Genomic DNA, 21076 nt, shown 5'->3' with positions numbered 1-21076 from the left:
AATGCCTCCGTGCTGTGTGGCACACTGCTTTATACCCATCATGTCGCATACAATCACTGATTACTACAAGGGAAGGAGGCAGGAATGGTGTAAAACAAGCGTAAGGACAGGGTCTGGATAATTTCCTTCCTAAGCTCGGAATTGAGCACTTACTATATGGGCCATAGCAAATGTCCAAAACAGACTTTCACCTCCATGCCCTCTCTCAACTCCATGTTTCTCACTTGACTTTCACCTCCTCCTACTGAGGTCACCTTGAGGGAGAAAACTTTTAATCATTGTTCCACATCAAATTTACCTGTGTCCTCTGGGACACTGAGCTGCAACAAAGGGGAGGGGAGATAAAACCGCAGGGCTAGACAGTGGAAGATATTTCCACTGGATTTTTTTCCTGGTGGGGGGAGGCCTGCTACAACACAAACCCAATCACTGGAACGAAGCAGTGCTTACAGCTAGGCATTAACCCCACTGTCCACTCTCCACATTAAAGCCCCGGGGAGGCAGAAGAGAGTGGAGTGGAGTAGAGCGGACTAAATCTAGACTTGCTATTTCCCAGTACTGTGCTGCTCTTGGGAACTTCTCCGGTCAGGTGGTGTTGTCTGTCAAGGTGTCCTACCTTGAAAAGAAGGAACTGCATAGGATGGTGATTGTATAGTATGTGTAGAGAAGACAGACCCGGTGGATTTAAGTAAAATATGTATTACTTGTTTCCACATCCTGCAGATACAGAGCAACATTAGCATTCGTTTGAATTGTTCTCCTTTTAGCCTTTTAGTCTCTACCAACTCCTTAGAAAATGATCAGGCTCTTTAGCTGCTAAATTCTCACTCTCAATGTTCACCAGCTAGTTGCTAACAGTGTCTGCTGTTTGGTGCTGAGCAGGTCTTGTGCAGTCGGTGTGTTCATCACAGCTTTAACACCAACAGCTAACTGCTGCGGCTGCAATGGACGCTAATAAGGGTGGTGAGAGTGAACCAAAAGAGGGGAACTGTAGATTTGGGAGATAATTCCCTGTGGGTTTATCACATGTGGTTTTACCCCTTTCACATAACCCATTGTCATTTGATTCATTGTAAATGTAAAAAAAACAACAATCTTGATTAGTGCAGCTTTAAGGATGTCCGATGTATAAAGAAATATTTCTAAAGCAGGTGACAACACACAAAAGAGAAGGTTATCTATAACATTGTACAGTATGCTTTACATGTATGCATGTCCAATTTTGGACTTTTATTTTATCGTCTGTCTGAGCTAACAGGATGAAGAAAGGGAGTCATATAGGGGTGAGCAGAGTGTGTCTGTTCAGGTCAGAGCTGTGATTGTATGCGGACTATAAATGAGACCAGGTTGGACAGATCAACTCTGCTCTGTTCTCGTCAGCCCTCAGAAGCAAACCGGTTTGATTTGATTTGTCAGTGAGAGATAGAGAGGCCTGTGAACAGTATGTGAGTTACCTCAGCCAACCAATGCAGCGGCGAATGTCCATCTCTTTACCTGCACAAGCACAATTCTAAAAAAAGAAAAAAAAAATCCAATTTACCATGAGGATCCACAGCTGTCACGGCAGGGGAATTAAACATTACCCATAACTCACTGGGGGTGCTGAGCAGGTCAGAAGACCACAGGGATGGTAACATCACTCAGGGGTGCAATAAGAAAAGATTTTAACCTCTGACTCTTTTACTAGGGCTGGTGGCAGAACAGCCTCCCCTCTAACAGCAGCTTTCAAGCATGCTGGTTTACAATCTCTGGTTAAGTTGACGACTCAACTTACCGGTACACACCTTACCACTCATCGCCTTAATCATGTCATAACACCAACAGGAAGATATGGGGACATGTCGGCATAAATGCAATGTTTTCCACTCCGCTGGGTCATGGAGCAGTTTCTGTGACGCTTCGTAGGGGGTTGCTGAGATCCTGTAGCTGCTAGCGTCCCGGTGTTGTCACCCACACAGGCTGACTGCTTGCCTGGCTGGCCCGCCACCACCAGAGCCTCAATTACCTGACTGACGTTTCATTAGCGCCTGCAGCTGATCCCGTGGCTGAGAGGCAGTGGGGCGCAGAGGAGCATGGAGCTAGAGAGAGAGAGGGGGGGGGGGGGAAGAGAAAGAGGCTTCAACGCATTACATTCTCATGCGCTGTTGAAGTCACAGCTCTGAGTATAGCCACACAGCCACTCATTACATTGCAGTCATTTTAGTACATGCTCTTATTGACCGGGACTGTGTATACTAAAAAGGAGCTGGCTGGGTTTTTAGCAGGTAACACCAGTTCTGTGATGTGATATATGGTAGCAGCTAGAAGTTTCTATGAGACAAATCAATCTAATGCAGTGTACTGAGCAGATGTTTATCTCTTTTTATAATATAGTGTGTCCTTTATGCATACCTGGGTTTATGTTTGTGGCCTTTCCATCCTTGTGGTTAGTGTAGAGTCGACCATGTCAGAGATGATCCAGGGCGGAGCTAAGGGGACTTAGTGAGACCTAGGTCTGAGCCTCTTCACAGAGCCCACGCTTGGCTGGCCTTTCCTTCCCATATGTCATCCTGGGCCAGTAAGACCCCTGGAGAGATTAGGGCAGAGCAGAGAGACTGGAGGACTAGCAGGAATAAGAGGATCAGTTAAGCTATAAACACAGACAAGTTTGTGTCTCTCACCCACTCTGGCGCTGTGACAGTTTGTAATGGCTGTCAAAAGTTGGCTCTGTGCCATACATCTTCCTTTACAGGACACAGCAGTGCCTGAATGTGCCATACCCAAATGTGTGTGTAAACCCAACAGGTATAAGAACTTCTATCAGTTTTATCAGATGCTGTGTGCAGTGTAAAGAGCAAGCTCCAGTCGGATATTAAGCAGAGGAGTTAACTGTATCGACCTACACTGACCTGAGCTAATGAACCATGGCCCAATGCAGAAAAGAAAATGCAAAGGTTTTCCTATAATTAGAGTTCTGTGGCGCAAAGACCATCAGTCAAATCCTGAGAGCTGCTTCATTTCCATATTTTTGAATATTCTACTTAATTATGCAAAGGGAATAGTATGGTGGGCGAGAAGTTTTAAGAAAGCCTCATAAAGTCCTTATTAAGAGCAGAGGGGATTAATGACAGTTAATATGAGGGCAATCAAACATTTAATGCAAAGGCACTCCTGCAGGCAAACAGTATTTAAATGAGTCAATTAGACATTCATTATCTTCAAGCCTATAAGTGGAGTCAGATCTGCATAAGTGTGGGTGCAGAGAATCACTCCATTCTAAATAGGAACTAATGAAATATTTAAAAAGTTAACAACTTAGACATGGAAAATGTACAAATATTGATTGCTAGAGGGCTGGTTACATGTTGTCATCAAATCAGGAGAGTGTGCCATATCCACTAGAGATTGTCTCGTAAATCATAATTATTGAGTTAGCATGATCTCTCCTCCCAATTAGCTATGTAGCATTGTTGAAGTAGAATGAGAGAGGGGGTTAAAAGGGGGAAGCCCTCTCAATTGTCTATTATAAAAAAAATCACATCAAATCCTATACGTGAATATCTCCAGCGCTTTTAAATTATTCCCATGCTAACAAACCACCCTAAAATTAGTAGATATACACAAAATATATATAATGTAGAGGATAACTTGAATAACCAACCTATGCAGATATATCATTGTCAGGACCTCCTCCCTCCTCCTCCTATCCTTTCTTTCCCTATCTCTATGTCTGAGCCTCCACTCTTGTCAGTTGCGCCAGCACACAATTACTGTATGTGATTGCTATCAGGCAGGACGGTCGGGGAGGCTCCCAAATTAGGGCCTAAATAGGATTTCCTACATGGCGTAGGGCACAGGCCTGGACATGGTAATGAAAGCCTATACATCACAATCAGGCCGACAATCCTATTCATACTGCAACACATTACTCTCACTCCTCATAATTATAGAGGGGTGACAGACGGGCCTGTGAGGCATGGTGGAGGAGGCGAAGGTTGGCAGGAGGGTTGGGGAGGGGGTGTTACTGGAAAGGTGGCTGTGCAGTGTCACAGTTAGTTTTGAGTGGTCTCTTCTCCCCACTTTTGGGATCTCTTGATACCTGGAGTGACTGGATTAGGTGGGAGTCCACTGGCTTCAATTCTACCTAGTTCCAGTGTACGGTCCAGTCAACTACAGATCTTTATAATTACTGAACGGAGTTCTAATTTGGGCAGTTTCTCCCAATGAATATTCTTCCAATGGGACGACACACACACACGCACACATAAACACTCTCTCTCTTTCTTTTTTTCTCTCTTTCCCCCCTCTCTTTCACAGAGCAATGTGATGAGATGTGAGGCAGATTTGCGATCAATACCATGAGCAGGAATCAGCGATGGGGAGAATAAGACAATGGCCTATCAGATTGAGGTTGACTTCTCCTTGTATGTGTGGCTGGCCTGTGACAATAGATTGGCCCAGAAATCCGATGGCACTTGCCGACAGAGGGGAAAAAAAGAGGAGACAGATGAAAAGAAAGATTGCTAATGCTCTCCAAGCAGGCATTTTAATCTGTGACAGAGAAGGGATTTGGTGAAAGCCATTATCACACAGCCACCCCCACTTCCTCCCTCCCCTTTCTTTTCTGATAAGACAACCTTATCAGACTGCTTGGGGGAGAATATGCATGTGTGTGTATGTGGCCACACCTTTGCATGTGTTTGTGTTGCAAAATGGGATATTCCATATGCGGTTTACCGGACCCCAGAAATCCCTTCTCTATCAATGTAAATCACCTTAAGAACTCAGTCAAACGGTAAGCGCCGTGAAGTGGATTCAAATCACAATAACGCACTTCGCCAGGCAAAGAAGGACCCATGACAACGGGGTTACAGGAAGAACATTGTTACATGTTTTGCCTGCTGAGGCCCAAGGGAAGAAGACACCTTAACTTTCCATGTGTGTGTGTGTCTGCGTTTGTGTCTGTGTGTGTACGTGTGTGCGTTTGCGTGCAAAACACCTCTCATCTCATGACCACATCACAAGCTTCAAGATAGAAATGAGATGATGATGATGGTGTCTGCCCAGTCGGGTCTCATATTCACCTCTGGAAACTTCTTCACTCTGTCAGCCGGACCAGGTGTGTGTGTGTGTTTGGGGGGGGCGTGCAGGAGCTGCAGGTGCATGAGGTAGCAAATAGAAATATGTGCTTGACATGACTCTGAAGGAATGGACTGATATAGGTTAACTGTGTATGTGTATGTAGCAGGACTGATGTGTTTTGGTGCATGTACAGTATGTGCTTACATGTCTGTGAATGTATGATTTTTTTTGTGTATGCATATATTTGTGTGTGTGTGGTGGTGGTGCAGCAGCCTATATCCCCACTTAGTGTGTGTGTCTCCTCAACATGGTGTCCCTTCTGTGATCAGGACAATCCATCAGGCCCTGCCGCTCATTAATCACAAGACAGACAGACACGCACACACAGACAAACACACACACCTTTGGGATCAGGGCAGGCAGTGATGAACAGAAGGGTTAGTTTAGTGTAGCACTCACACCTGCACCACAAAGACTACACAACAGCACCATGCGACCCTAGAAATGGTCGTGGCCTCAGAGGTCTTCTTGAAGACAACCTGCAGAGACAAAATGCTTCACCTCAAAGATTTTACTCCTATTTTTCTGTTTCAATGTCAACATTTATACATATTTTCTATCACATTTTCATGTTTCTTTGTAAGAAATCTCCATTGATTTGCTACATCCTCTTAAATGTATAAGTCATTAGGAGTAGCCTGTGATGCAAACTGAGGAAATAGACCGCGAATGAGCAGGCAGGGATGTTTCAACAAAAGATGTTAGAGTTGCATTATGGGACGTGTAGGATCCAGCATAACTGGAACTTGGCCAATACCAGGGACAAAAAGTCAGAATAGTTTACCCTCTGCTACTTTGATTTTGATTGTCCTTTTTAATGTCTCTCACAAATGCCCCTACATTATGGAAGTGCAGTGCTAAATTACTGTAGTACTTATCATTTCTTGTCAGACTTTAACCATGGTAATGTGCACAAAAATGCTCTTTTCTTACTGCCTAAACATACTTCTTACATCAAGCAGATTCCAACAAGTCCTTTAAATAAAATGAAAAAATACACCCTCTCTCCATCCCCTCCACCCCCCAACTTCTTTGTTACTTGAATGTAAATACATATTTTTGGGGATTTGCTAGAACAATTGCAGCTGGCGTTGCTCCTGGGAGAACAGTTGTGCTCTACATATGTTTCTTAAAGAGACTCTTCAATTTGAGTAGGTCACCGTTACAACCCTGATGCCCTCTTTGCCTCTGTGCACATCTCAAGTCTCCACTCACGGCCTTTTCCTATGGATCATCAGATCAGAACTGAGCAGCCCTCCATAGAACCAGCGTACTGGCTAATTCACTATTGATCCTGGCCCATAGACCAATTTCCACTTGTGTTTGGTTTGGGACTACAGTTTCGGTCACGCTCCGTTTCTCCCTTAGGGGCAGGGGAGGAGCTCCTGCCACTCTCTTATCAACCAGAGAGCACACACAAAGAGTGTGTAGGATGGAGAGAGATGGGGGTGAAAGGCGGAAGGCGAGCGTTACTAGCTTGCAGAGAAAGGGAGAGAGGTCATTAGTGGATAGTGATGAGTTCCAGAGTTTGAGAGAAAGCGGGTGGTGCTGGCTTTGTGCTTTGAAAGCAGTGTGTTATGCAGCCATGTGTCTCCAGAGGACTGGCCACCATTGATTCCTTTGGTGCAAATCTTTGTGCCAGGAAAATGCCGATGTGTTAAAATTCAAGCGACCGATAGACAAGACACACAGAGCTGTCCATGGTGCTGAAAGGGGGTTACATATTAGTTATTCTAGGTGGTTATTGGCAAGTGTGTGTGTGTGTGTGTGTGTGTGTGTGTGTGTGTGTGTGTGTGTGTGTGTGTGTGTGTGTGTGTGTGTGTGTGTGTGTGTGTGTGTGTGTGTGTGTGTGTGTGTGTGTGTGTTTTAAAGGAGGGTTCAGCGGACTTAGCGCCATTGCAGGACGCGTGGAATGAGAGGAGAAGGATACAGATGTCGTCTACAGTGGGAGGGTTTAAAGGTAAGCACAGAGGTGCTTCAGAAATCAAACCTGTCCACAATCTTACAATCCTCTTCTACCTTTCTCTATCTACTCACCTCTCATTCTCCATTGCTGCTGTCTCCACATCTCTTCCCCCCCACCCCCAAATACACCTTCTCTCCACTTTATCTACCCACCTCTCATTCTCCATCTATCTTCCCCTCCTTCTCTTCTATACCTGTCCCTCCTGCATCCCCACTCTCCGACTCCCCCCTGTCTCTCTTTTTCTTTCTCCCAGTAACAACATTCCCTGGACTAATTGCAATTCTGTCAGCAGGTAAATGCTTTGTGACCAGTCGCTGACAGTCACGCCAGCCAGCCTCCAGGTTGCCACTGACAGTCATTGGGTGGCAGACAGGACAGCCTCGGCAGCGTTGGCAGTCAGTTAACAGGCAGTGTATATGGATGTGGCCTCTCAGCTGAATAGTGCGACTCCAACTGTCTGCTAGTGTGTGACACTCCCATTACCCCGCCACAGAAAAAGGTAGACAGCCACAGAACAGCTGGATAATGCACTGTCTGACTGACGATACACTCTACCTCTCACACACTCTGCTTCTCAACTCGTGTCCGGGCCTATGACAACGCCATCTTGATACTGTCAGGTTAAGAGCTGGCCATTGTGACATGTCAGCACTCACACAGTTGACTCCTAATGTACAATATTAAAGCAAAAGGAGGCTGGGTCGGGGAGGTATGGGGATTGATAATGACTGATGGATTAGAGGAGATGCAGGGAGAACACATATTTTTATACACAACTGCAACACCTGTCATGCTTGAATCCTTTCAGTTGCCACCAATCAAAAGCTAATGTGATACTTTTCTAACTGTGCAGAATATGTTCTTAGTAGACAAGACTTTGAATATCGAGTCAACCTTAGCATAGCACCTTGGTGACCAGGCTCGGCTAATTAAAGCAGAATGTTGACAGTTGTCAGCGTGACCGTTAGCACAGTGCTCCCCCCAGGGTCCGGTTAGCATGCTAATGCTAATCCCCAGTGACGGGGGACAGGGCAGGGCTGTCCCCTGCAGCCCCTGCTGTTGTAACCACAAGATGTGTCAGGACAGGCACAGTGATGTGCTAACATGGAGATGTCCCCATGTGCATGTCACACATCTGTAATTAGAAAAGAGGCAGGCAGCGGGAGAGCTGGAGGGGACGGTTGCTGTGGGACCACTTGATCTCTGTTCTTGACACGGCTCAGAAAAGAGCAGTCTGCGCCTGAAACAAGCTTATAAAGAAGCAACTGGTTTCACAGGCTTTAATGCGACGATTTGCCTCATATAGGCCCACGAGGCATGTCAAAGATTTGATGCGAGCGGATTCACAGAGAAAAGAGCAATACAGGCTACACAAAACACAATCACAAAGCAGTTAATACTACAACTGAAAGGGGAAAAGAGAGCGTTCCTACACCTGTCTGTCAGTCTATCTGCGTCTCTCTCTCTTCTCCTTTCCAAGGGAAGGTCAAGGACACATGCATATTCATGGAAGAGCCTGGCACGGGATCGATGGCTTTTAATTGTTTTCTCTTGGTTGGTGAAGGGACGTGCCAGTGTCTATTGATCTGTTTGAGCAGAGGCCACTCACAGAGCACGACTGAAAGACCTTTACCTGACTGAACACTGTGTGTGTGTGTGTGTGTGTGTGTGTGTGTGTGTGTGTGTGTGTGTGTGTGTGTGTGTGTGTGTGTGTGTGTGTGTGTGTGTGTGTGTGTGTGTGTGTGTGTGTGTGTGTGTGGTGATTAGGATTTTGACACACAAAACCACAGGCTGCATGAAAGGGCCTCGTGGGACTCATGGTAGATAGACATAGACAAAGGTGACACCACAGCACAGACAAAGGAAACATAGTGCAAGGTTTGCTAGGTGGAGATTTAAATAATGCTGTGGTAAAAATCCATTTCGAGTGGATGAGTAAATGCATACTTTTATTTGAGTGTCATACATCAAAACCACATGCGTTTACAAGACACTACTTACATTATGCACACAGGTAAGCAAAGAAGAAGGCGTATGAATTTGTAAAACATAAATATTTTCCATTTGTGGAAAGTAACTAAGTACACATAGTATACTCAAGTACATTTTTAAGTGTACGTGTATTTTACATTTTACTACTCCTTTACAATTATTTAAGAGCTAAAGTGACTTTTTAGATCAAGATTTTTTTTTAAAGGGGCGCTATGCAGTTTGCTTTTGCTCACTTTTTGCTTGCTCTTTGTTTGCAGGTTTCTCCATAGAGCTCCCCCTACAGCTTCAGAATAGATATCTGCCAGCACCTATGTTTACTTGTTTCTGACCCCTCGCCCGGTCAGTCTGCCGTTTCCTCTTTCTCTGTTCCTCAAACAATGTTTTCCTAGCTTTCTGCTTCTTTTTTGCCGGCTCAGCCATGACGATAGTGTGAAAAACTCCGTTGCTACCTTGTTCCTGAATGGGGACTTGTAGGCCCATGTGTGCAGTGCCATGAAGCACTGCGTTACATAATGAGACCTGATATCACGTAATACTGACCCTGAAGCCAGCAGCTCATTGGCCCAAAGTTGCAAGGGGGGTATTTCCGCTCAAAGGCGCTAGGGGGGAGCAAGACAACCACCATTCAGCCCGAAAAAAAAGTCATATAACCATTCCAATAACCCCAAAGCTGTTTAGTTAAGGTAGTTAAAGCTTTAAAAACTGCATAGTTCCCCTTTAAATGTGCTTTATTTACTAGATAGAACTCTTCCTGACTGACCTGTTGGCACATTGCTACGCTTCTTTGCAGGTTACTGTCACCATCTGTAGTTCAGCAACAACAACAAAAATGCAGGGTGTAATTGTGACGCTGCTAGCTTGTGTGTCTGAACTACACACACAAAAGGAGAAACCACCCATAATGACATTTCTCCAAAGCGCTACTATAGATTCTGTAAAATTCAAATAACAATTTCTGTTAAATGATTTGTCCAAGCTTTAACTTTGACACAATTTTTGTAGTATAGAAACATTTACATGTGGATGCTTACATTGTGAATAACAGATGTGTTCACCTGCCTGTCTCCCAGTCAACCTGATCTTTCTCTCTGCAAAGATTATCCCCTTCAGAGGCCTCTTCTCTCTCTTTCATTTATTCCTTTGTAGCTGGTTGAATTTGTCAATTTGAACAGGCAATGTTGAGAGAATGGCGGCAAGTGGGGAGCAAAAGGAGGGTGCACGGAGTGGAATAGAGAGGAAAGAGAGAGAGAGAGAGAGAGAGAGAGAGAGAGAAAGAGAAAGAGAAAGAGAAAGATGAGAAGATTGTGACAGTCATCCATTTGACCCAGGCTGTTGAGTGAGAGCAGTCTGGCTTGTCAAATCTCTGTGCTAACAGTGAATAGCCATATCTGTGCAGAGCATAGAAGGGTGTCATGCACTATGGTTTCATGGTTCAGGATAAGGCTGGGTAAAGCCATTGGCTGGAGGACACACAGAGAGACACACTTTCACTTTCTCTCAAACTCCCTGTCTCTCGCTCTTGGTTACTGCCTTGACTTCAGAATGAAAAGTGTGAACACGTATTTCAATCAAGTCTGTCTGTTTATTTTGAACGAATGAAAGCCCCCACTGTATTTTAAAGAGAGGAAACTGTTTCTTGCTCAGAGATTAAACCTCAGATTATTAAACAACGAGAATCCTCCACCCATGCCCTCCTCTTCTCTCCGCTACTGTATTATCCTTCTCATTCACACACACACACACACACACACACACACACACACACACACACACACACACACACACACACACACACACACACACACACATACAGGACCTATTACTGGCTCATTAGCCTGAATCATACAGAAATTAGACTCCAGCCTGCTGACGATAGCTTAGAGAACGGGCCTATTTTCACTCTGGAGTCAGGGGTTAAGTTACCAATCAAAATAGCCAGGCAGATGTATTGAGACATTTTAATATTGGCCATTCTGGGAGCTCTAAATTTTTTTAATCTCTCTCTGGCACGGCTGCTCCCCAAGGCAACTCAAATAATGGTCTTCAGGAGGGGGGTGGGTCAGTGTTCAAAGAATTGATGTACCCTGTGGCATTTGGATAATTGTGTTGGAATTGCTGCCACCTTGAACAGCTTTCAGACTGAGCGCCCTTTCTTTATTTTACTTTGTTGCTTTTCCTGGACCATAGATTTTTTTCTGCTTTTTCAGCCCTTAAATGTTGGATTTCACTGTCTCTTCAGGTCCCACTCCGGTGTCCCTTTCTCTTTAAATCCCTCGCACTAAGCTGTTTCAGAGGGAAATCACAGGGACACTGCCCACAATAGGAACCAATACACTGAGCGTGCTAACTGTGTTAACACAGTCTGTGTTACTCTCCTGGACATGGCGGGCCAGGTGTTGCTGTCATCCCACAGTTAATATAATGTAAACCACCAGAGGGGGCCAATGATGAAGATGGGGCCAAAAGAGCCGGCTGCAATTCCACCAGACATGGAAGTTTACAACATTGTTTTACATGTTTTACAACTGGAAAGCAGATTATTTCTATCTCACCTGTCAGATCTCCCTTCCTCAACTTTAATTCCTCCTTCCTCACACGGTATGGCCCTCCTCATCATCGTCCAGACCCCTCCACCCCCCGCTCGGTGGTCTTGTCCTCTCCCAGGGTTCAGACTAATGACTAGTGACAGTCCACTGAGGGGAGCGAGCTGTTTGCAGTCAGCAGTGCGTTTGTTGGTAATTATTTTCCAGAGTGTCACATTAGTGTCAGCCTTGTGGCGGTGAGAGAGGAGAGAGGGCGGGGGCCCGGGCTGGCTAGATGGGTGCGGCGAAGAGGGAGAGGAGGGTAAAGGGTGTGCTGTGTGGTGGTGGGCAGTGTTGTGTTTATGTGTGTAGATTGAAGTGGTGGTGGTCGTGGTGGGTTGAGGACACAGGCCGTCACTGCACTTTACTCTTCTCATGGCAACATAAGACTAAAGATGAGGGTGAGTGGAAGAAAAGGAAGACTTTCGACGGCTTTATAACACAAATAAGCCACGAAGTTGCGCTGGGTAACCCGTTCCATTAGGCAAACATGAACACCGCAGTTAATTTTGAGTCAGTCCCACATCCTTTGTCTGTAAATATTCACAAGCACATCAAATGTTTCTTAATCCACAGCTGAATTGTCCCAATCAAATGCATTATTTCCTGCTGTTTAGAGAAGACAGTGGACGATCACTCCTGATACTTGTTACTTTTTTGCTTGTCGCTGAGGGAATGTCAACGCTTGCACATCAGAAATTAGCCTAGCAAACATGGTGTAAACAATTAATCACTTTCTCCAACTAATCACGTGACATGCCAAGCTGCATTTTTGTGTTTTTAAGTCTGTGTCTGTAATCTTCGATCTTTGTGATCTCCTTCCACTGGAGATGAAGACTAAATTTTTCGGTGCCTCCATGTAAATGTCCTCATTTTCACCCCCAAATCTTTTGACCCCTGCTTTGTTCATGCCGTTGGTCCTAGATCACCTGGAATCCCACAATGTCTTCTGAATCATTCACTTGCATCCAATAGAAAATTAATAGGGGTAAATTTTGCATCTCACCACATTCAGTGGGTCTTTCAGGCAAGGTCTTAGGTTTTTAAAGTTTTTAAACTTCACTTTTGTGACCCGCTTTCAAAGATGTAAGTCTTCAGTAATAACCATTATACAGGGAGACCAACAATCTGGTATTCTGGTCTTTTAATGGGATTTGTTGAAAGTAAGAATACTATATACTTTAATTTACAGTATAATGTACAGTGTTTTCTCTGAAGTCTGATGAAACAATTAAGTTCAGGAATTTAACTTCAGCGATATAGAGACAAAGTTTTTTTGTGGTGGGAGAATTTTAGGCCTTTGTACAGGACAGCTGAAGACATGAAGAGGCAGAGAGAGGTGGAACAACATTCAGCAAAGGGCCGCAGGTCGGAGACAAATCCGTGGCTGCTGTGCCGAGGAGTACACCTCTATATATGGGTGCGCACTCTACAAGGTGAGCTAACCAGGCACCCTAAAGAAACAAAGTTGAGTACATGCAAACAGTATTGGCCCGTCAACACGGGTGTGCTATGAATGTGTAAACATACAGAATACTTGTGTGTGTGTGTGTGTGTGTCTGTGTGTGTGTGTGTGTGTGTGTGTGTGGTGAGGGGCAGTCACTAGCCCCCTTGGGAGGAAGCAATCAATGATTGAGACCATAATGCACCTCTCTGTATTCCTCCTCACATTCACACTCACTGGCTGCTTTGGGGAGCTGTCACACACGTGACACACACTGTGACACACACATACACACACACACACACTTCTATTTTCCCTCATACGCACACGCACAATGTCATGTTCGACAGCTCATCTCTCACACGTTCCCTTCCACTCCATCTTGTAGCTGTCTGGTCGATGGTCTCTCTCTCTGTCTCACTTCCACTGCTCAGTCTTTGGCAGACTGCTCTGCTCTGGCGCTGTCTCTCCCTATGTTAATATAGTAGCTAACCTCTCTCCATAGCACTGCTACCAGACAGTCTCTATGTTGATATACTGAGGAGAGTGTTGAACTCCGCTGCACAACTACTACCCAACTAACTCCAGAGAACTGAGCACTCTTCATCTCCACAACTGCTGCTGCCACTGCGAGGCTGCTGCTTGGGCACTCTGTTGTCCTGTAGGCTTGTTTTGAGTCTGGCACATCTCTCTTCAGCTTTTCCAGCAGGTACAATCACTTTAAAAACAAATTGTTCTTTATTTTTTTCATTTCCCTGCTCTTCTGCTTTTGATTAGGGGATATCGTATGAATTTTGAAGGCAATGTGCTGTAATTGGAGATTGTAAGTCTCACAGCAAAAGGTAATTATCCCTAATTGGTCTGCGGAAATGATTACAGCAGTAACTTAGTTTACTCCATGCCCCAAAAACAAGGACCGGGAATGATTTTTAAAAAAAGAAAGACGTGACTATTTACTGTTCACCTTTCCAATTACGCATAGTGAAAGTTAAAAGACTCCGCTGATGACCCCTGGCATCATAATAAAAGAAGCGGATAACTCTCATCACATTGATTTAATTTGCCTCAACTTATCTCTTACTTGTTGGTATTACACCGAAGACCACTGAAACTGGTCTGGCTGTAAAATTTAGATGATATTAAAATGTTTGAAAATTATTTAAAACTCAAATCTGTGAGGTAGAAGAGAGGAATGTGACCACACAGATAAACAGAACAAAGAGACAAAAAAGAGACTCAATCAAAGCACAAACAGCATACATTATGACGCTACGCACTGTGTGCATGCATGTGTGCGTATGGCAGTCAAAAAGACAAGCCGAGTGACTCACCTTCTGCCAGAAAATGAAGACATACAATTAACATCGTATCCCATCATCCTCAGCTGAGCGGGCAGGCCTGTAATTGGCTGGCTGACCAGCCTGCGTGGCTCCGGGTGGCAATTTATTCTGGGAGCCATGCAGTTTACCCAGGGCGGCTAACGGCCCCTGTGCCATAACCTGGCTGAGGCAGCGGGGACATCATTAACACTTCACTGAGCCTGCAGGACACACACCCATCATCATCCACTATACACCACCCACAGCCACTAGCACAAATTGGAGGAACAGGGTAGAAATAATAATCAGAATGTCAATGAGCCACTTGTAGTGAGTGTATTTACTGATCATCTGCCAATTAAGATATTGTTTTTGGCAATTTCTGGTTGAGGAGTAGAATCACAGTTTCCTTGCTTGATAATAATAATAATAATAATAATAATAATAATAACAATAATAATAATAATAATAATAATAATAATAATAATAAAACAAAGCTTATCCTTGCCCTGAGCAGATTTGATTTGGGAATTCAGTCTTATCTAATCCTGGACTAAAAGTTTGTGTGTGTGTGTGGTGGCATGTGGTAGTCTAACCCCAAAACAATCTGTGTGAGAGAGGTTCCCCCTAAGCGGATTAATGACCTTGCCTTGTCACAAGGCAGACGTGTGTTACACTCTCCCCTTCTGGTCCGAGGGAAAGACTGTTACAGAGTCAGTCTGGACTGTGGTTTATGTGTCCATTTAAAGGTCTGCATCTGCTGTCTGGCCCTCCACCTCCTCACCAACCGGCTGTCTTTAGGCGTGAGAGGAAGTGGCTCACACGGAACCTCCATCTCAGGGGCAGATGAAGTGTCCAGGCTAAATCATGGTTCTCCTCAGTCTTGTAATGTAGGCAAGAGAGTCAATATTTATTTTTATATCCCAATTATCCAGTTTGTTGTCAGGCTGACTTAGCACGCTAAACCCCACTGATTCTGAGCTAGGTCTCCCCACAAGCATCCTCTTGTGTCTTCTTCTTGGCTGTGATATTCCTAATTCACTCATTTCCTATCTCACACACACACACACACACACACAAACACACACACACAGGCTCAGAGCCAAATGGCTGTTCATTAAAGACAGGGACCTGAGGGGAAGCAATCGTCTGAGAGACGGAAATTGCGTGTCACATTAGATTAGCAGTGTAAAGCCTCTGGATTGGCTCGGGGGAATAAGGAATTATTTCAATTACATTATTTCAAAAAGTCTTTAAGCAATACCAATACCGATAAAAACAAATTAAGAGTGATTTGGGCTGATTTGTGGCGCTCTGAGATGTGTTTTCTGACAATATGCTGGAAATCAGATATGAATAATGCAGATATTACGCTGTGTGTAATGTGTTGGAGTTGAAAGCAGATTATCTGTGACAAATAATACCATTGGTATGCATTGTGTCTCATCAAAAGGGAATGTTCCCACGTGTCAATCAGACATGCTGGAGACTGTACAGGCTCAGCAAGCCACTGAGGATAACTCCAGTAACACACACACACACACACACACACACACACACACACACACACACACACACACACACACACAACACACACACACACATACACACACACACACACACACACAGTGAAAGTGATGACTTTAGGGGGTTAACTTGTAGCCTACCTAATGCACTGAATTTAAACATTTTATGGTGAAAAGTATTCATATAGTGCATGTATAACCTTAATATGGATATGTTTGGTGGATGTTATCCTCCAAATTTCAAGGTACAGGTGTAATTCTTGTAAAAGTTACAATCGTTGTAAGAGAGAATAGACAATGTTTTACTAAGAATGTTTTTGTTTTATTCTATAGGCTATTATGGTACATTATGGCACATATATGGAAGAAACTTTTTCTTTCCTTTGGCAAAATTGTGTACTGTGTTTTATTTTTTGATTCAATTCCACTAACATATCCAGTGAGGGCAAGAAACAACAAATTCAATGTGTCCATCGCAGGCAGCGCGTCTCATGGGGAGAGAGCAGGGGAGAAGGGGGGGAAGAGGCTACAGAGAAAGAGGGCAGGGAAAGAAGGGGGGGGGGGGGGGGTTGTCACACGGAGCGCATGAAGGAGAGACCAACAGAGTCAGACCGACCCGCAGCCAGTCCACTCACTGATGCCCTGATCCAGTCCAGAAACGCAGCGACTACACCTCTCTGAACTCCGCACGTCTCAGCGGTAACTCAGTGTTAACACGCTGAACATCTGGAGGAGGACCGGGGAAGCCGACGCTGCCGCAGCTGCACGTTTAAATATATATATATTAATAGATATATACTTTTTTTCCTTCTTCTTCTTTCCTCTCTTTCCTGCGCGACCGGGAGAAAGTGCCTTGAAATTAGAAGTTGAAAGAGAGCGAGAGAGCTGCTTGACGGCGAAATAAATCTCGCTTCCTACACGGTGAGTGCCGGCTGATGCTGCGTGACAACACAAAATGATTACAGCTTCATTTGTTGTAATTGTTTTATTGGTTTTGTGGATTGCCATGTGTTCTGTCGGACGAGAAGCTTAGTTTTTACTCTGAAGTGAGCGAACTTGTGTTCTTGGGTTTGAAACGATGTAAAGACTTTGAGAAAATTGGAATTCTTGGGATTATGACAGTGTCAAATCTTGACCTTTGCGTTTTAGATTGTGTAAAAAGTCGCTGAATTTACACCGAATTGCAACACACACTGTATTTATATATTTTTAAGTTCTTTAGGTGTAGTGTCTTAAGTCGATTAAGTCTTCCACTCAGTGCAAACTTTAATTCTCTTCCTTAAATTAGCATGTGTAAATTCATTAAGTGGAACAGACTGCCGGTGAATCAGTGGGCCTAAACTTTACTTTCTTATTTCGGCCTTTTCCAAGAAATGCCAATCATTGTCTATGTATTACAATTCAGTTTAAGTAACAGTGGACCAGATAAAGCTGTTTGTTTCTCGCCCGATTCTATTATATTATTGGTAAACCGTTTCGTATTATTTTAAATAATTAAACTAACTTAATCCTTAGGTGGTGATGTGCAGGTTGGTGTGTCACATTTTAGAACTGAAATATTGAAAAGCTTTTTCTTCCTGGATGCTTATTTTACTTAAAAGGGCGCACCTCATATTTGATTTTATTGTACACGATTGACATTATTTACAATTGATTGATTTACTGAGAAAATTAATTTATCACAGAGGAAAAAAAGAGGGATCGTTGTTTTATTCTACTTTGAAGGATTTCCCCACATCCAATTGCGTATACCTCACTATCAAATGTTTCTTTTTCAGGCTTCCACTACGTGTGTGTTTTACTGGCAATTCATTCCGTCGTAATTATTAACAGGCACAGTAGGCCTCCTCCATCTCCTTTCCATTGAAATTAGTCCAAAACTGTAATTGTAAAAATGCCTCTGGAGTTGCAACTGGGTGTGTTTTTTGGCGTTGGGGATACAAAAAAAAAAATCCCTCTAAACTTAACAAAATGATGAAAAAAATTGTTAGCCTTGATCAAACTTTCTATTCATCCATGTGATAAGTCAAGTTAAATATTACAATTCAATTAATGAAGAAAAAAAATTGTACGCCACATTTGACAGAAAAAAGAACCTAAAATAGATTATCTTTTGAAACTGTTTGTATTTTCTTGTCATGTCCTGTTGAAGCTCAGCCTTCTCCACCTGACTGACCTGTGTGTCTTGCTCTCCCTTTCCTCAGGACCACTAACAGGGAGGTGAATGGACCTCCACCGCCCCTTCAAGATGGACAGCCCCTCCTATCTGCCAGCTCCACTGGCCTCCCCCGCCCTGATGGTCCTCGCCTCCACTGCCGAGGCCGGCCGAGACGCCTCCGTCCCCTGCCAAGCGCAGAGGCCCTTCGGTGTCCCCACTTCCATTGAGAAGGACCTCCACCTCCCCTTCCCCTCTGCCTCTTACACCTTCACCTCCATGTATCAGCGCCAGGGCCCCATGTCAGGCACCTTTCCCTCCCGAGACTTCCCAGCTTCCCTGCTTCACCTGCACCACCAGTTCACTCCACCGAACCTGGACTGCTCCACCCTGAGCATGCTCAACCACAGCGGAGTGGGCGCCTTCCGACCTTTCTCCTCCCCGCAAGAAGAGAGGGAGTCGGGGGTTTACCAGTCGGCTTTCACCCCTGCCAAGAGGCTGAAAAGCTGCTTTCCAGAGGTGGAGGGGAAGGAGTTTGACTTCGGCTCCCCGGGAGGATCCCTCAAAGCTGTGGAGGACTCAGGGAGGAAGCTGTTCTCCATGTCTGGCCTGCTGTCTGATGGCGAGGCTTCATCGAGCCCGGAGGAGCGCAAAGAGCACAGTGAGTACACACTCAACTCACAGAAACATTTTGGTATGTAAACAAGCATGGCACATGTAAAGTTCACACACAGTCACCCATCTCACATCACGTATCCATTGAAACGTACATTTTAATTGACACATCAAAGACCTTGCACAGCCTGACATGCCATGGCAGATGAGATTCACATATCCTCTACAGCTGCAGCAACAAATGGTGACAAATTGAAAGGAGCCTTTGTGAGTAAAGACGCATGTAAAAATATTTTCCCTTTTGCACTGTGGTCTTCATCGCATTTGTACAAAGTGTTTACAGCAACTGGCTGTGATCAACTTTGACACAAAATAAGTTGAATACTGTCACTTATTCTGCTTAGTGATCATTAGCCACATACGACCATTAGGCCTATTGGAAGTCAGACTTTTCTTGGCGGCTGAGAAACACAAATACATCGGAGCGTGTGGCGGGTTGACATAGGAGGAGTGAGAGTTGGAACGAATGACACCCTGTCAGAGATAACGAGGTGGCAGAGATACAGAGGAAGGGATGGAGGAGGATAGAGAAAAAGAGAGAGGGAGAGAGAGAGACGCGCCGATGCGCCTCCGCCTGAGCTTCCCAACGACAACCCTCAGCTCAATATGGCCGCCCACACCAGCCGTCTGATTTGTTGACAAATGAGTGGGAGAGGTGTCAGTCAGTGCGGCGCAGAGGGAGAGCCGCTCCTCATTACTCCTGGGGATAATTGCCCAACGACGCGGGGGCACAACACTCGCCTCAGAGGGAGAGGGGTGGGGAGAGAGGGAGCCAGAGTCAGGGAGGCAATGCTAGGCATGATGGGAAATCAAACCCCCTCAGTGGCGGTCGCCAAGGGGAGCGCCTGACAGATGAAAGGGACCAGAGAAAGACAGAGTGAGGAGAGAGAGCACCCAAAGGCTCGGCAGATCAGAGGGGGACACCATAGAAAATAATGACAATGAGAAGGGGGGGCATGAGATGGAGAGGGAGACGCTTATACACGCTCTCATACATATCACCTAAAGGAAACTTTCATCCCACACATAAAGGGCGGGAGCAGGGACGAGTTGTCTTAAGAAAAGTTTGGATTGTGTGCCGTGTGTGTCTCTATGCATATGTGTGTGTCTTTGTTAAAACTTGCTGATTTTGTCGCTGGTTGGTGTCTGAGTGACAGGGCCAGGGAGGCGGAGTGGCAGGAAGGAATCTCAATATGGAATTTTAATAAGGACAGGAAAGGAAAGCGATGCCAGCCAGCATGCTGGTGTGAGAGGTGTGTCTGTCTGACAATGTTTGCTCTGTGCACTCGTGCATGCGTGCTCCCCTCACCTCCTGATTTTGGGAATCTCATTTGGGGAATGTTGACAAGGACAAAAGATGGGCAGGGATGGAACATGGGGAGCATCTCTCCTCCAAAAAAAAATGAGTTTGAGGGAAAAAAAAATTGATTCACATTGGAAGCTGCTTTTCCAGCTTTATCCAATTAGATTGGAGCTCAGGCAAACTAAGAGCTTTAATGCAATTGAGCTCCCAGCACTTTTCTAAGTCTGACATACACTTGTTCCTCTTGACTGGGTAACAGACAGTCACTTCAGGACCAAAAGTCTTAACTGTTAAGCTTGAAATCTTCTTGGGTTGTGAGAGTGTTTCTACTGCTTCCACACCGCTGCAGCAATGTCAATGCAAATACTCACAAGTACAAACTAAACCTTAAAAACCTACTTTTATACTTTTTTAAGTTTACTTCTTAATTGAATTGACCTTCTGTGTTGGGCTACATGTTCTCCCTGTGTCTTAATGGGCTTACTCCAAGTGTTTCGGCCTCCATGTCAGATGTTAGGAATATGCTTGACACTTCCTTTGAGCAAAACACTGGCCTCAAAGCTGGAGTTCCCCGGGCACTGTGGCTGACAATGCTCAACTACATATACCTGCACTTTGTTTAAGTAATTTTGAACCTGAAGTGAAATGATTTTGCTTATGTCAGCTGTCCTCTGAATGAATCAAAACCTTTCTAAAAAACAAAAAAAAATTGCATTTGACTTTTTGAGACCATGTCACATGGTCTCCAAGTTCTTAGCACAGGTGACTAGGTGTTGTAGTTCCTGTTGCTGCTCCTTGTCAGCCTACACAACATGCAGGGAGGGCACCTTTTCCCATCATTGCCAGTGGACGTCGCCTTTTGTCCATTTAGTGTCTGTCTTCTGTCGATTCTCCCTCCTAGACTCGTCTCTGTTTTATCAGGGAACGTCTGAGATGCACGGTGTGCTCTGACATCTGTTCAAACAGCCATGCTCGCTTTCAAAGGGCAGATGT

General features: G+C 44.7%; 1 protein-coding gene across 2 annotated transcripts in view; it reads left to right on the top strand.

Moving 5' to 3' along the window:
- The first annotated feature begins 16341 nt into the window (after positions 1–16341).
- Positions 16342–21076, top strand: part of rnf220b (ring finger protein 220b) — a 29594-nt gene continuing 24859 nt past the window's right edge. For both annotated transcript variants that reach the window (XM_032526890.1, XM_032526889.1), the window contains exons 1-2: positions 16342–16871; positions 18155–18766. In XM_032526890.1, coding sequence (XP_032382781.1) covers positions 18175–18766 — 592 coding nt within the window. In that variant the 5' untranslated portion in view covers positions 16342–16871; positions 18155–18174. The remainder of the gene's footprint in view (positions 16872–18154; positions 18767–21076) is intronic.

This window comes from Etheostoma spectabile, chromosome 9, assembly GCF_008692095.1.
Source record: "Etheostoma spectabile isolate EspeVRDwgs_2016 chromosome 9, UIUC_Espe_1.0, whole genome shotgun sequence".
NCBI lineage: Eukaryota > Metazoa > Chordata > Actinopteri > Perciformes > Percidae > Etheostoma > Etheostoma spectabile.
Note: the sequence above shows the minus strand (reverse complement) of the source record. Positions and strands in the feature narration are given on the sequence as shown.